The sequence below is a fragment of the Punica granatum genome, chromosome 7 (genome assembly GCF_007655135.1).
Source record: "Punica granatum isolate Tunisia-2019 chromosome 7, ASM765513v2, whole genome shotgun sequence".
Lineage (NCBI taxonomy): Eukaryota > Viridiplantae > Streptophyta > Magnoliopsida > Myrtales > Lythraceae > Punica > Punica granatum.
In genome coordinates this window covers 1,404,337-1,419,834 of record NC_045133.1, presented here as the reverse complement: position 1 = coordinate 1,419,834, position 15,498 = coordinate 1,404,337, and the positions used below count along the sequence as shown (strand labels likewise).

Below are 15,498 nucleotides of genomic sequence, written 5' to 3'. Positions count from 1 at the left end.
GAGTAAAAAAAATTTCGTTATAAAATTAATAAAATTTGAAAAGTTTGCGTTTTTTGAGGCAATAATAATGATTATAAGGAAAAATAAAGGGTTCGATAAAGAAAAATAATTATTTTGTAATTTCGGGAATTTTTTTTTTCTTCAGGCAACAGACAAAGAACGTTTTTACGCTTTAAATGACAGAATTACCCTTCCAAAAAGTTATATAAATGGGAATGAATGGTAACGGAGTAACAGATCGCACGCGGTTGTCGCCGAACCCCTTTTCCCTCTCCTGCCTCCGGCCGACGCAAAGCCTCAGTCCAGCGAGGAATCGGAACCCTAACCCCTTACCGATCGGAGCTCGATCGATCATGGCGGACACATACTGCAAGGACTGCAAGAAGTATACCGAGGTGGTATCCGACCACGCGGCGGGGGACACCATCTGCTCCGAGTGCGGCCTCGTCCTGGAGGCCCACTCCATCGACGAGACCTCCGAGTGGAGGACCTTCGCCAACGAGTCCAATGACAACGACCCCGTCCGTGTCGGTGGTCCCTACAACCCCCTCCTCACCGACGGCGGCCTCTCCACCGTCATCTCCAAGCCCAACGGCTCCTCAGGCGAGTTCCTCAACTCCTCCCTCGGCAAGTGGCAGGGCCGTGGCGCTAATCCTGATCGCAACCTCATTCAGGCATTCAAGTCCATCGCTATCATGTCCGACAGGTGCTGCCTCCACACCTCTCTATCGACTATCCCTCTTGCGCAACGTTTGCGAATAGCACTGGGGAATCGACAATCTCGGGCTGTTCCCAGTTGGTTCTCTTTTTTGTTGGTTTGCCTGCTGTCCGGTTTAAGATTTTCCACTTCTATCATAATTTAGAGGGAAAAAAAAAAGTAAAATTCCCGAATTGGGTTTTGTGTCGAGAGTTCTGTGCTGAATCGCCGAATTAAATGTGTGGATTTTGTCCCATTTAGAGCTCAATTTGGTTGAGGTTGGAACATTTTTTGGCTTTGTTTTTGAAGCATTGTCTATTTGGTGAGGGTTTTCCTTTCATTAGCTTTATGAACGTCAAATCTTGCTGATGGGTTGATTGTTAATTTCAGGTTGGGACTTGTGACGACGATCAAGGTGTGTGAGCTACTCTTCTCAGCTGCTTCTGTGCACTCATTGTATTTGTCTATATGTGGCATGCCCCTTCTGTGTCGAAGAAAGCACCCTCTGCACTGGCCTTGGTTTCTGATTTGTACTGATAGTCAATATATGCCACTGGCACATGCCTGATCACTGGTCTCACTTCAGTCTGAATTGCTAGGTAGAGAGAGCATTTGGGCACCTTCCATATAGTTTAGTGCTGCAACAGTCTGATATAGTGTAATCCTGTTCTCTGTTTTTGTTTCCTTCATACTGACAAATGCCTTTATGCGCCGGTTAATTTGGGCTCCAGGACCGAGCTAATGAAATATATAAGAAGGTAGAAGATCAAAAACCTCTGAAAGGGCGTAACTTAGATGCAATTTTGGCAGCTTGCCTCTACATTGCTTGTCGACAAGAGAATAAAGCTCGTACTGTCAAAGGTAACTTATGGTTCAAGTCACTTGGGAAATATCACTCGGTACAAGTCCTGAACATGTTGATTTCAATTAGAAATATGTTCTGTTGCGAATGGAGCCACAAAAAAAGAAATTGGTCGGGCAAAGGAATTTATCGTGAAGCTACTGGAGGGGGAAATGGGATCTGTTGAAATGGGGACTATACATGCTGGAGATTATATGGTAAGTCCGGATTGGAGGTCATTTCGGGTCAGTCACTCTCTCCGTTCATGGATTTTAATTGTTAATACGATTTATCCTTTTCAGAGACGTTTCTGTTCAAACCTTGGAATGACCAACCAAGAAGTTAAGGCTGCTCAAGAAGTTGTCCAGAAAGCAGAAGATCTCGACATAAGGTTAGTTTCATTGTTTCAATTTCCAGTATGAAGATCTAAAATAGGATTTATTTAACTGCATCATTTTGGTCCTCAAGGAAATATTATCGTAAATGCTTGACCTGTTTGAAAATTCTGAGGTAGATGGTGGGTCCATTTAGATTTTGTAAACCATATGCAATGCGTATTGATTTGTTTTTCTTTAATCAACTTGTACAGGAGAAGCCCAATATCCATAGCTGCGGCTGTTATATACATCATAACTCAGCTATCTGATGACAAGAAGCCACTCAAAGGTTTGAAAGCGTAGATACTTTCTGGAGCGTCATAAAATCAGATATTATATTAATCGTTCATGATTATCGCAGATATCTCTATTGCTACCAGAGTAGCCGAAGGAACAATCAAGAATTCTTACAAGGATCTTTATCCTCATCTGTCTCGGTTAATTCCAAGTTGGTACGCTAAGGAGGAAGAGCTCAAGAACCTCTCCAATCCTTGAAATGCATCAGAAGGTTGTCGAGGAGGCATATCAGATTTAGGATTAGGAAATCAAATTGGCTCTACAAATGCAAACCGTATATCCCGGAATTTTCACCTCGGCAAATGCCAATGATTGAACAGGAAGAGTCGGGACTCAACTTGGGTGCAACTTGAATTAGCCTAGTCACATGTAGTGAATTACTTGGCCATCGGAGGCTTCTTTCCCCCTCTGGTCGTCTTGTTCATCTCTAAAGATGAGAATAATACTATCTTTTAGTTCAGTATTTAAGGTTCGAGGAATCATGTTGAGTTACAGTGTTTCGGTTGAATTGCTCTTTTAATCTTATATCAATGTCATTGCCGACCATTACAGGAATCGTGTTTTTTCTCATATTCAGACCTTCATGACTCTTGTTTCGATTATCTCATATTCAGACCTTCACGACTCTTGTTTTGATTACTATCCTGCCGATCAGACTAACCAAAACTTGGTATACCCGAGGCACAGGTGTGCAGTAATTGATTGCAATTAAAGTACTAACTTGGTGCCAGTAGGTGGACTACAAAAGAGCACAATTGGCTCTCAGGGTCCGAGATGAGATGTTTCCAGTTTAGTGCTCGAGGGAAGTTGCCCGTAGGATTTCTGGAAGGACAAAATCAACTCAAGTCAAAATCAGGTGTAGTTTCGAATCCGAGAATTATGCTCAGGCACACAATCATCGATCCCTATTACACCCAACCGAGCAAACCGTCCCAGGAATCCAGATATAGGATGAAACAGTTTCCCTTTGCCAACCAATACTATATCTCAAGAGACATACTCAATACAGTGGTATTTGAGAAAACAGTTCACGACAATGCCCACAAGATCACTGCAAACGAAAACTGCACGGGCTGAAATCCAAGGGGTCGGGCAAGTGTGCCCCCATCGTCTAGTGGTTCAGGACCTCTCTCTTTCAAGGAGGCAGCGGGGATTTGACTTCTCCTGGGGGTAGGGTACTACGAACGGAAGTTGATCATGGATTATCAATAAGCCTACAATTGATTCTTCCTGGGTCGATGCCCCGGCAGTTAATGGGGACGGAATATATATCTAAACAGCCACATCTCAGTTATAATATTAAGTTAAAATGTTATTGTACATAAGATTGGAGAAGAGCAAACAACTCCTGATCACCTCGCCCAACAAATCCCGATCCACCGTCCTTTCTAAAGGGCTTCTTTGAATTCAAAGGCGACTCTAAAAAATGGCTAAAACCTACTCTACACTGCGCACGACTCTCGGGAACCATGAAAATACTACCGCAGGTTACGACGGAGGGTGCTTTAACTATGCCCTGCTAGAGAGAATCCAACCAGCAGTTTCTCCCACAGGCTCATCCAGCAAAATTTATAAGATATTGCTATCGTACAATACGATTCCCTGGAGAAGGAAAAAGGCAAAATTAAAAATTTAAAACCTAACCTCGCTTGCAAACAAAGAGGGAGAAGCTCTAGAAGTCATCTGTATCTGCATCTTTCACTACGGTGTTAGGGCCATCATCGAAGCCGGAGCCTGGAGCGAGCTCGTTGAGGTCGAGAAAACCTCTTTTTCTTGCACCCTCACCTTCGATCTCCTCCTGACTTGGGCTCTTAGATTTCTCAGGGGGTTGGTTATCCTCTTTCTCGCCCATCTCAGCATAACTCTCAACACCTCGATCAGTAGCTTTTAGTTCCAGATCATCGTCGTTATTATTTTCCAAATCATGACTTTCATTTGAATACCCCGGGCTTTCGCTTGCCTCTGACTGCTCGTTGGATGTTTTCCACTTTTGAGGCTTCGCAGCCTCATTATCAGATTCTGAGAGCTCGTATTGCCTGTAATTAATGCGGTTCCTGGTGGTCCTTTTACTCCGTCTCAACCCAGAATCTATGTCTCTGACTAATCTCAGTTTAGTCTCCCTCCTTGTACGACCAGGTAATTTCTTGAACTTTGGGGACTCATCACTATCATCACTGATGCCCGAGGAATCTTCTTCTTCCTCCTCTTCTTCGTCCTCCTCTGCATTTTCTTCATCCATATGGTATTCTTCATCTCCTTCAGAGCTACTGGACAGCTTCCTCTGCTTACGTTTCCTCAGATACTCCTCATCATATACTGCTTCTCCAACTATATCATCGTCACTGTCGAGGTCTGCCTCCATGTCCGAAACTGCTTCCACAAAGTCTCTCTCGGAATACCTTTGCGGCCTTCGCCTTTGTCTATTGCCAGCGCCAGCATATCATAATTAGTGATTCAATCAAACTAAGAATGCCAAAATCACTAATTAAGAATGCCAAACCGAAAGAACTGAAAGAAGTAAACTACCTTCGATCTAATTGTTCAGGATTATGCTCCTCTTCAGCATCATCAAAATAAGGCGAGTTAGGAGACACTGCACTGAAATCTGCACGCAAACCTTCACTCCATTGTCCGTTCATAGAAACTTCAGGTCTAACAAAACCCTCTCGTCTTGGAATAGGTTCTGGTGAAGACTGCTTCCTTCTGATAGGAAGGACAGAAAGCAGAGGATCAGCATGTTGGTACTACGATAAAGATATATATAAAAGATCTTGTAAATATGCAGAAAACACCTACTTTGTTATCTTGATAGCCTCATTGATGGATCGGTCATAATCATCTGCACAGACAATTCAAATAATATTTAATTTCTTCATTCATCTATTATACATCATAAGAAAAAATATGACGCTGAAGGCATTTGCACTAAACGAGGACCTCTTCAAGCACTCTTGTCCCACAGATGAGGAGGAAACTCATAAATTGCGTAATATGAATAATTCAAGGTGTTGGGTGTCAAGAAGGCTATTGCCATTATATCGAGTCACCATTGATGTTACATAATGTAGAATGTAAGTCCTTTACTAGGAATCAGTTTAGCTCATGGAAAGTACCAGGACAATTTCATATTTCTCCAGTATGGACACAATTTTTGAGCGAGCGCATGGGAATGGTTAGTTGGCAAAAGCTAACATTGAACATTTCTCTTACCAAAAGTATAGGTGACTGGTTTTCTGTCACGAAGAGAGCGCCCAGGAGCAAGCCCATCTACAGTCACAAAATTATCAAGAAGTAGTGCTTCTCTGTGTTGCTTTTTCAGCAGCCTCTCTTTCCTCTATACCAAGAAAAAGCAGTTCAACGTAAAGGGGAAAATCTCTTGGCAAATACAAGACAAAGATAGAGCAAGAACATTCTTCAACATAAGAAAATAGGGCGCCAGGAATTTTTTTGAAGTCCACATAGGAATAAGTAATTCAAATTCATAGACAGGAAAATGATTGAGTACCTTGTGCACCTTCTCGATCTCTGGAAGCATATCAATCTTTAACTTTTTCCCTATAGACACTTCTGTCCTATTGTTACTGGTGAATAGCTTCTCCTGGATAAATTTTGAAAATTATATGACGAGAACAAAGAATGGTGAGAGAAAACATAAATTTCAGATTTGTAACTATTTCTCAACCTAAAAGAACACAGGGCCTCAAAATATCTTTTTTCCCCATCAATATGTAAAATCACATACAAAGAGCACAGCCACCACTAACCAATTACATTAAAGTCAGGACAGACAGATTAAAATCACTAGAGCAGTCTCTCCAATACCAAATTGATGAATGAAGTTGAGGATAATACTTTCGTCCATCATCCACATCTTATCAGTTGACTCTCAGAAACAGCCCTTTTCAGGCACAATATCTCCACATCTGGGCCCCTCCTAGATGCTATGATTGTGTGCTCTCCAAATTAATAAAAACTATTCTTAGCACCTTAGGGAGTTTTATATAATGACCATCCAGAACTCATTATTATGTTAAACCAAAAAATTAGTTTTGAACAGGCAAATTACCGAAACATCTTGGAATTCATCCAAGTTGGTGGCTAGTGTTTCCCACTGGTATGTTGCAATTGGAATAACATGGGAACCCCTTGCCTTCGCCCTTTTGACCTCAACTTTCCTCATCTCCCGGTACAAACGATGGCCAATAATTGGGTCGTCTTCATACCTAAACCAATGCAAGAAACATGACAGAAGACATTTAAAAAAAAAGAAGAAAAAAGAATGAACATATATACAGCTCGTACGACTCATATGAAATGGCATCCAGCATGTCTAGCGGATATACATAAGGATATGACTGTAGAACTAAGCCCATTGTTAGATGTTCAAATATTTACCAGTAATGCACTCCATAAGGTGTATCCCCTCCAATACGCTCCTTGCGAAATGCTGAAAGTTGAACTCCATGCTTCATTGAGTTCTCAATATAGCTTCGGATGTCTTCTTGCTACAAATTAAAATGTGGAAGCCTATCTTGAGGGATGGTTTATAGAGTGGAAAGAAACACTAAAACACAAAATGATCTAATAACTCTCAGCTTAATGCATCAATTTGGCAGGAGATTCTGAACCCAGGGTACAACATACTGTATTTTATCCTTGTAAATTTGTCAAATATCACAGCCTAGGATATAATCTGGTGGATGCAATCGGTGCACCATGACTAGAAAATTGACAAATGACACGATCAACAGATATATTTGAGGAAAAAAAAAAAAAAAAAAGTTTACCAACTCATTTTTCCAGGTATATAAACAGGAAAGTAGGATAGGGTAAAGAGACAACTAAACGAATGACTAAGAGACAGAAACTGAATTAAAGTCAGGGGACAAACCTCGACTCGAATGTCACATAATGCTTTCAAGATCACCACACGAACACTGGGATCAAGAGATTTATATGCTTCAATCTCCGCCCTGACAATTTAGTTTGGCAAGATAATCAGAAAACAACCTTTTTACATCAAAAAATGGCCAGAGGCAGATCTATATAGAAGAATTAGTTGAGCACTGACCCATGCGAAGCAACAATGGGAAGTTCCCCTTCTGCGACCTGCAAAGTCTCAAGTCAGCACTCCTGGCATAGGAGAAAAACAGTATCCACACAGTCATTTGAAAGAAATGAAACACACAACTTACCCAATGCCACCAGTCCCTCAACTTTCTGCACAAGACAGTAATCCAGGTATCCCGTGTAAGTGCCATTCGTGTAATTGGAGGAATTGCCTACAAGAAAACATAGAGCAAGGAAGTTCAGTATCAAGTTAAAAGTAACAAAGACATCATCATATCAAAACTTAAACCAGGTGTTGCATATTGCGCTACTATTGGCTTGACGGATTTTATTCCCCGGTCCTCCCCTCTTCCACCACCCCACCCCCCTCTCTTTCCCTAACTCCAAAATATATATATATATATATATATATATATATGTAAAACAAAAAAAAATCAAAAGATGTGTGTCTATCATGAAAATTCAATGAAGAATTTCTTAAAGATCTGATGGCAATCAAGATTATGAACAGATAGTTGAATGAGGAAATAGATCTCAGCAATATAAAAGCATGACAATCAACTATCTCATTTGAATGCATACAAGCATTTAGTTGACTTCCCAAGTTGCTAGCTTTAACTACCATAGCAAAGCAGAACAAATGACAATGCTTCATCGTCAATCCAAAAGATCAGAGTCCAACTAAGGCCACTCTAAAGCAGCAAGGCAAGCACACGAATGCAAGTTAATATAACCGCAAATTTGAAGAACCTGACTAAACTGAAGGAAAAAATAGTAGCAAGCAAAAGCTACATTGCATCCTTCTCTCACTATATGATCATATATGGCTTTAAAAACTCTAAGGACAAGGGACACAAAGAATGAGGAACTATGCTCAATCATGAAGAAACTATTTTGGTCTTATTAAACAGAAGCCCAACCTTCAATATGGGCATGTGAATTTCACCCAATGTGTCATTCGGCGTGAGCAAAGCTGTCTCGAACTCCTCTGCCGAGAACTCCACCATAATGTTCAACAACGGCCGGAAAACCTACCATGTCAGAACATTAGCCACTCGAACAGATGGAGCACTCGAAAAAGACGCAATTTTTTTGGCACCAAATGTCACATCTTGTTCCATTCTATTCATTTAAAATTTCATTTGAAAAAAAAAGCCACAACTTGTCAAGGAGCTCACACACATGCAAGAAATTGAGCACCGAAGCCAGCTCCCACATGCACCTAAGACTCCACCGCGGCAGCTGTGGAGGCGGAGGCGGCTCCACCAGTGGTGTCACGGCTCGGGTCCCGGACTGCTGCTGCGGCAACTCCTCCTGCCGTGTCTCCTCCTCCACCCGCCGCTCTTTCTTCGGAGCAGCCTTAGGCCTCCTCTCCGCCGGCTGCTGCTGCTGCTGCAACCGAGCAGCCGCTCTTACAGTGCAGGCCCGGGTGGGGCGGCCACTTCTGGAGAGCGGGGCAGCCCCATTCTGGGTGCCCCGGTTCCCGGCGTCCCCGTTGCCGTCGTTCACCGCAGCGTCCTTGCTGGTACCTGGGTTTTCGGTGGGGGGAAGGTTGCCGTTAGGGGATCGGTCACCGGAGGCGGGAGGGCACAAATCTGAGGACATGGTTGGGGAGATCGAGGAGGGTGGATGGCGGGGGTTAGGGTTTGAGGGAGGGGCAGGCGAATTGCATTTACGGGATCATGGGGGGTTTGAATCAAAGGGGCAGGGATTGTACGGCCAAACGAGGGTTTGGGTTTGGATTTGAGCAGTGAAGAGCGGAGATTGAACAACAGCAGAAGCAGAGAGCTTCAAATCATCAGTATTTCCATGAACATGGAAAATAATAATAATAATAATAATAATAATAATAATAAAGCTTTGATCTTTTTGTGCAAATTTGCAAAATTAGGGATTTGGTTGTGAAGTCTCAAATTAGGGCTCTCTGAAATTTTTCTTTTTTCTTTTTTCTTTTTGTTGTTTTCTTTTTCCCCTCGGGCTGAAATTTGAAGACAGAAACGGCAGAGAGAGAAGAGAGAGGAGAGAGAAACTGCAGACCGGAAAGAAGGTAGGGGAAGAAGGGTAGAGAGAGAGAGAGAGAGATGCAATTTGGTGGAGGGAAGGGGCAGCAGATTGAGTTAAGTCTATACTTGAATGGGAATAGATTAATTTCATTTCGTAACAAAATTAAGTTTAATTTAATTTGTTTTGAATAGATAAAGACAAAAATAATTGAGAACAACGTATGAGAGAATTTTAAAAAATAAAAAGGTAATGATTGTATTGTTGAATTGAAAAAAATGTGTTGAAATTGAAAAAAAGTATTAAATAATTGAGAGAATTTAATATTAAAAATTAATTATAATAATATATAAAAGATATGTAAGAGAATTTGAAAAAAAAAATAAAAATAAGTAACGATTGTATTGTTGAATTGAAAAAAATAAAATAAAATCAAGCATTATATACAAACATACCAATTTTTATATTCATGGTTTTTTGCTATATTTGAAGTCATAATTAAATAGATTGTTGTTTTTATTGATCTTTTGAAATTTGTGGTGCGTTTGATTTTTCCCTCATGTTGATGCATGGATGTCTTCGAGAACCTAAGAAAATCTCGATACATCACATCTATTGTGCTTCTATTGATCGCGTTTCCCCACACTTGTAGATTATTCGACGGCATCGTCTATTGTGATTCAGATAGAGTTTTCTTTTTATCATATTTTTAAGTGAAGTTAGGAAAAAAATTCATATTCGTTGTTATCGATATTTCTATATAGATATTCATAAAGAATTTTTAGAAATAAGAATCAGATTGATTTTTCTGAAAAAAATACTAAAGAGTCATATTTTCCTATTATATATATATATATATATATATAAATAAGTGAATTGAAGAGTTGAATTAGAATGTGAAATTGAAGTCGAACCAAAGTCAATATCTAAGAAGTGTTTGGTGCGAAAAATATGATAATTCTATTTAATTAATTGATTTTTATTTCACAAAAATAAATGCTTTGACTGCTCAAGCAATTGGGTCAGATCTATACCAGAAAAGTAGCCCACTCAGTAAACAGGCTGGGCCCAATACTGGCCAGGGCCTGGGCTCTTATAAAATCTTGAATGCTATTGACTGATAAAGATTGGACGGTACGACAAATTTCACAAGCTATAAAGAACACGTTATTCATGGAGGATCATAGGCAGGTCTCAGTAAATTTACAGAAGTCGAAGTACAGGTGATCTGTAGTTTCATTTTGCGAAAATTGAGAAACGAAAACCGTCCTCCGGAATCCGGATGTTTCCTCCAAAACAAAAATCAGGAAAATCATGAAAAATCTTGATTCACATATGCCAAGAAAAATAAGCTAAGTTGTCCAACGTGATCTCATTCCAACTGGAGTGTTCACTAGAACTTGCCTAGAATAAGAAGAGGAAGCAACAAGAAGGCAGCAACTAGCACCGAGTTGTTCAATCTGGCGATCAACCGGTTCGCTGGGGAAGATGGGGAAGAAGGGCTGGGCCCCGGGCTCGCGATGTCAGTCAGATTCTCCTTGGAGCAAGTGTAGCTGCAACGGCTTGGGCGGACAACTCTGTAAACTCCCGAGCTTGCTAGGACGTACACGTCCTTCTTGTTGTCCTCTCCAAATGAGAAGATGTATCCCAAAGAAGGGAGGGAACTTCCCTGCACATCGCATTTTATGGGAGAATCTTTCGCGCAGGCAAACGGTATCTTACTGCTCGTATAGTTCCCGCTGTCTTCTGGGTTTTCAATCCCCGCCCATATGGCCCCAGCATACAGATCTCCATACAAGTACCTGAAATTTTGCGAATAGCGATATGAGCTCACCAGAGGTGAAAAACTTTGTCCAGTTATCTCTAGTTTTTTCACATGAAATTGCATCTGCATATTCCCATTCTTGCTGGGAAAACTACTCAGAAGCAGCTAATGCATAATCCGTGGCAATTCGCGAGGAAAGAAGGAAAATGTTACTGACCTTCCATATGTACACGGGTCGGTCATCGACCGGTAGAAGTAGCCCCCAGTAATTGATGCAGATCCCAGGTTCTTATTCACCTCGGAGTGGCTGTAACCCATTATTGGGAAAATGAAGTTTGATGAATTTAGAGACGAATTTGTTGCAGAATCTGGCTTAGCAAAAAGTTTAGGGCCCTCATAAATACGCCATCCGTAGTTTCCACCTTTGGTGATTAAATCGACCTCTTCGTATTCATCCTGTCAGTAAAAATAGTTGAATTCCTGAAAAGCTAGATATCCAAGAAGCACTTGGTTAAAGCAAAAGGAGACATCGTACATGTGCTTCACATGACATTTTATATATTTTCAATGTCTTATAAAGTCCGAGCCAAAACTGACATCTTTACCGTAATTCCCTCATCTTTCATAAATGGATTATTCTAAGGTCGGCGTGCAAGAATTAAGCAGATCAAAACTTTTGGTGGAATCCTCTCCATCGTGCAAACTTATGTCAACAACTGAAGCTAAAAGAACAAAAATTCGCAGGGTGGTTTTATGCAAATTTGTGAAAATGCACATACAGTGCAGTGAGATACAGCTACATGGAAAGGTTGGCATATTGGCGAAGAGTAAACGGGAATATATCTCGAACCTGCCCAACATCTGCGCATACAAAGTAGGAAGGCCTGAGCGAATCAAAACTACAGCGCCACGGATTCCTCATCCCCAGAGCGTAAATTTCAGGCTGCAATGCTGCATCCTCGCTGAATGGATTGTCTTTCGGTATAGAATAGTTTCCCCAGAGACCAAGTTTGTTTATTTTCTCCACACCTAAGTAAGGACCATAGCATGCACTTGTAAGAACCAAAGCTTCAGATATCATAGTGATGATCCCTTCAAAAGAGAATTAAAGACGGCAGTTACTGGAATGATGATTAACTGTCACTCACTTGGAATGTTGTCAACATCAAGTCTCATTATCTTCCCGAGCAACGATTTCTTGTTCTGCGAGAAATTGTAGGGATCACCACCCGTTCCACCACCATCACCCGTCATGAAATACAAGTACCCATCTGCAGGCCCGAAGAGAATCTGGCCACCATGGTGGGATGTGAAGGGAAGGCCCATGGTAAAGATCCTTCTAAATTCCATAGGTTTGGCACTTGTTGCCTAGAAATGCCAAAAAAACAGATAGTGTAAAGTGATCTTCCAATTGTGATCTTCCAATTAAAAGGATACAAAGACGTATTCAGCCGCTCCTTGGAAAAAAATATTCTTTGTTTAAGAAAGCACAGGGAATGGTTTCTTCATTCGGGCTTCTGTATTCCAACTCTGTTTCGCAAGGAACTCTCCAAAAAACCAGCACGCTTATTTCTTAAAGTGAAAAATGTGCTTGACGTCCTTTTTTTCTTCAACTTGTGGTTTTACAGAAAACAAAAATAAATTTTCATGCTTTTGTCAAAAAGCAAAATTTTCATAGTGCAAACAGATGAAATTACTTGGGTAAGAATTTGAAAAAAGCATAGATTTCCACCATTTTGTAAAATCTTGTAAAGAGATGTGTACCGTTGAGGGGTCAGAGCCGGAACCATTAGCAGAATATTCTGCGACAACAGTTTGATACTGACATGGCGTGGCACCATTGTCAGAAGGAAGCTTTGAAGGATCACAGTTCACGTCCGAATTACACGAACATCTTCCTGTGCAACCGAGCCACTTGGTCTTGTCACAGTTGAAAGAAGCGAAAAGGCGACCATTCTGAGCAAAGTTAGGGTGAAAAGCCATGCCCATCATCCCGAACTGTGTATCGAAGTAAACTTGATCAGTGAGGTCCAGGAATGGACTCGACTCATCAACGTCCATTGTCTTCCCCGACCCCATCTCCGGAACCGTGGCAAGGTAAATGTATCCCTTTTGGGTGGAGAAAAAAGCTCGATTTGAGCCATCGGGATGAGCGACCATGTTGAGATAAGATCCGCTGCCTATCTTCTCAAGGCAGAGTCCAGGTGGTGGGGTTGGGGCTTCTGTGGAATTTAACTGAACAGGTTCTCCGCTGTAGCATACTGAATCATTGCCGGAAGCCCCGCCGAAAGCCTTGCAGAAGTCAGTTTTTGACTGGTAAAGATCAGTCAATTTGGTGAAGTTCGACTTGATGTTGAGTTTCGCCTGGGTTTGTAAGGAAGGCGCAAAAGGTGAATTATATATGGAAATGTTTCTGCACGTGTCCCATGCTTGAGAGCAATAGTCATTCTGTGCTTCATTAGATTGAGATGAATTTGCTAAAACCGTGGAGTTGCAGAGAACAGGAATAGGCCTGGGCACAGCATCGACGGTGAATAGCTCTGCTGAGAATTGATCACATCTCTAAAAATCGAGACAATCAAGAATTAATGGACCATTAAAGTCTGTTTGAATGCCACAAGATGAAGAGAAGAAGTAAAATACATAAAATACGAATACTTAACACTTGATTAAATAGGACAGTGTCTTTGTTTAGAATCTATTTACAGTGTTTCTGCACATCTATTTTTAGTAAGGACAGTTATGAATGAACAGTATTGTCTTACAGGGACTAACTGAAATTCCAATAAATGTCGATGTGCAAGCTTGAGAACCACTCTTTCTAATTCTTATTTGAGCTGAATCTTCTCCCTTGATAAGGAAGCAATAAACATGGGAAACAGACCCATTGGATTTGCTTATAAACAATTTCCATATGTACAAAGAGGAAGCAATATTGCTTCTTCTCAATGTTTGATCAATTAAACAATCATATGCAAGACGAAAACTGTATTGGGCCCTAGCAAGACTCTGCCGAGCATAGGAAAAGATCGATTCCTTTTCTTGGGACATGTCAAATCCCTTGGTCAATTACAGAGTTCAAAGGTCAAGTGATCAGATATGAAACTTTACCGCACAGAGGATCGACTTTAAGATCGACCCACAAGCAGGGTCAGAGACATTCGTAGTTTGAAACTGCATCTGCAACTGCGCATCTTGGGTCGAGTTGCAACAGGAGCTTCCATTGTAGGGGCAGAATGCCAAGGGTTTAGCCAGAGTAAAGGGCGCTCCTACAGTCATTGGGATTCAAATTGAAAGTGCAAAAAATACGAAAGGAATCAGAAATTCGAAAACTACCGAATCCAAAGCAGGTAAGAGGGGTTGAAGTATGAACTCACTTGAATCAGTGCATAGAGGCTCAGAAGCAGAGCGACCAAGAAGGCCCAGAAAGCTCAGGAACAGGATGAGACTTGTTGCTAGAACACCAGCACTACCACGACCACCCATCAGACCAATTCACAAGACAAAACCAACCTTACAGGGAAAAAAAAAAAGGGGGGGAAGATTTCTGGGTGGTTTGGACGTTCAGATCAACAACAACAGCAAAACTTCATGTCCTCTTTTTTCTGTCACTTCCTCACGAACAAAAACACAGACAGCTCGTGAGCAGGGCTTCCTGATGAGCTTCCAGAAGGGACAGGTCACAAGGAGAGGAAGAGCATGGAGAGGGAGAGAGTTGAAGTCAGCAGCTATGGATCAATCAGGGACAGAGGCATTACTTCGCAGTTGACTTTACATGAATTCTTTATTGTCACTAAAAATAAATCTAAACGCGGCGGCGAGTGGAGACTTGGAGAGGGAGGGAGAAATAGGAAAGAACCCAACTTGTTTCCACCCCTTGTTTGACCATTCCACCATGAAATCTTTATTGGGTTCAAGATGTAATCTTGATTGAGACCCGCCATTGTTGAGCTCCCCGCGACTTGAAGAAACCAACCACCAACACCTCAAAAAGTAAAGAAAATAACAGCTACATGCAGTCAAAAGGCAATAGCAGAAGAAGACAGGAGGACATGAAAGAGATTGGGAACAAGAAGACAAGAGCAAGGGGGACGTCAATGGAGGCATTGGAGGGCGGATTGGTGGATAAAATTTGGAAGGATGAGGTCAGCACATGGCTCATCATCATCATCCATGGCAGAGCATTGGTTTTCTCTGTCAAAGACAGTAAATAAATTAATGAAGTGTGTGCGAGTCAAGTTGGGAAGATGTAGAAGTAGGCAAGTGGGCTGAAAATATTGGACAGTGAAAAAGACCAGTTACCGTAAATAATTGCTGCAAACGAATGAATGATATGATTTACAAGAGCAAACGCAGCAAACGAATAAATGATATGATTTACGTCGAATGATCATTTAAGATTTTATTCGACGAGACGAAAAAGCTGCTAGGTTTAATTTCCATGCTGAAG

At 41.3% G+C, this 15,498-nt stretch overlaps 4 protein-coding genes across 5 annotated transcripts; 2 read left to right on the top strand and 2 right to left on the bottom strand.

The window, feature by feature from the left end:
* The first annotated feature begins 223 nt into the window (after positions 1-223).
* On the top strand, positions 224-2,782 carry LOC116213493 (transcription initiation factor IIB-2-like). Its single transcript, XM_031548462.1, has 7 exons — positions 224-706; positions 1,088-1,112; positions 1,429-1,558; positions 1,629-1,756; positions 1,841-1,929; positions 2,128-2,204; positions 2,277-2,782. Exons 1-7 carry the CDS (start codon positions 354-356, stop codon positions 2,408-2,410), a joined length of 936 nt encoding a protein of 311 aa, XP_031404322.1. The 5' UTR covers positions 224-353; the 3' UTR covers positions 2,411-2,782.
* Positions 2,783-3,248: 466 nt separating this feature from the next.
* Positions 3,249-3,386, top strand: LOC116213585. Its single transcript, XM_031548598.1, has one exon. It carries the CDS (start codon positions 3,249-3,251, stop codon positions 3,384-3,386), a length of 138 nt encoding a protein of 45 aa, XP_031404458.1.
* A 93-nt stretch (positions 3,387-3,479) lies between these two features.
* On the bottom strand, positions 3,480-9,365 carry LOC116213492 (DDT domain-containing protein DDR4). Of its 2 annotated transcripts, none has more exons than XM_031548461.1 (12): positions 8,465-9,365; positions 8,203-8,313; positions 7,408-7,494; positions 7,284-7,321; positions 7,104-7,185; positions 6,608-6,717; positions 6,279-6,435; positions 5,718-5,810; positions 5,423-5,546; positions 5,009-5,051; positions 4,739-4,912; positions 3,480-4,632 (listed from the first exon to the last, which is right to left on the bottom strand). In XM_031548461.1, the coding sequence occupies exons 1-12, from the start codon at positions 8,885-8,887 to the stop codon at positions 3,885-3,887; spliced, it is 2,190 nt and encodes a 729-aa protein (XP_031404321.1). In that variant the 5' UTR covers positions 8,888-9,365; the 3' UTR covers positions 3,480-3,884. The 2 variants fall into 2 exon arrangements, with proteins under 2 accessions (XP_031404321.1, XP_031404320.1); XM_031548460.1 differs by having other exon boundaries at positions 4,739-4,915; positions 8,465-9,364.
* Positions 9,366-10,427: 1,062 nt separating this feature from the next.
* LOC116214773 (HIPL1 protein) lies at positions 10,428-15,036 on the bottom strand. The gene is made up of 7 exons (XM_031550233.1): positions 14,426-15,036; positions 14,160-14,317; positions 12,813-13,610; positions 12,197-12,416; positions 11,899-12,077; positions 11,266-11,504; positions 10,428-11,085 (listed from the first exon to the last, which is right to left on the bottom strand). Exons 1-7 carry the CDS (start codon positions 14,532-14,534, stop codon positions 10,677-10,679), a joined length of 2,112 nt encoding a protein of 703 aa, XP_031406093.1. The 5' UTR covers positions 14,535-15,036; the 3' UTR covers positions 10,428-10,676.
* Between the last annotated feature and the right edge of the window lie 462 nt (positions 15,037-15,498).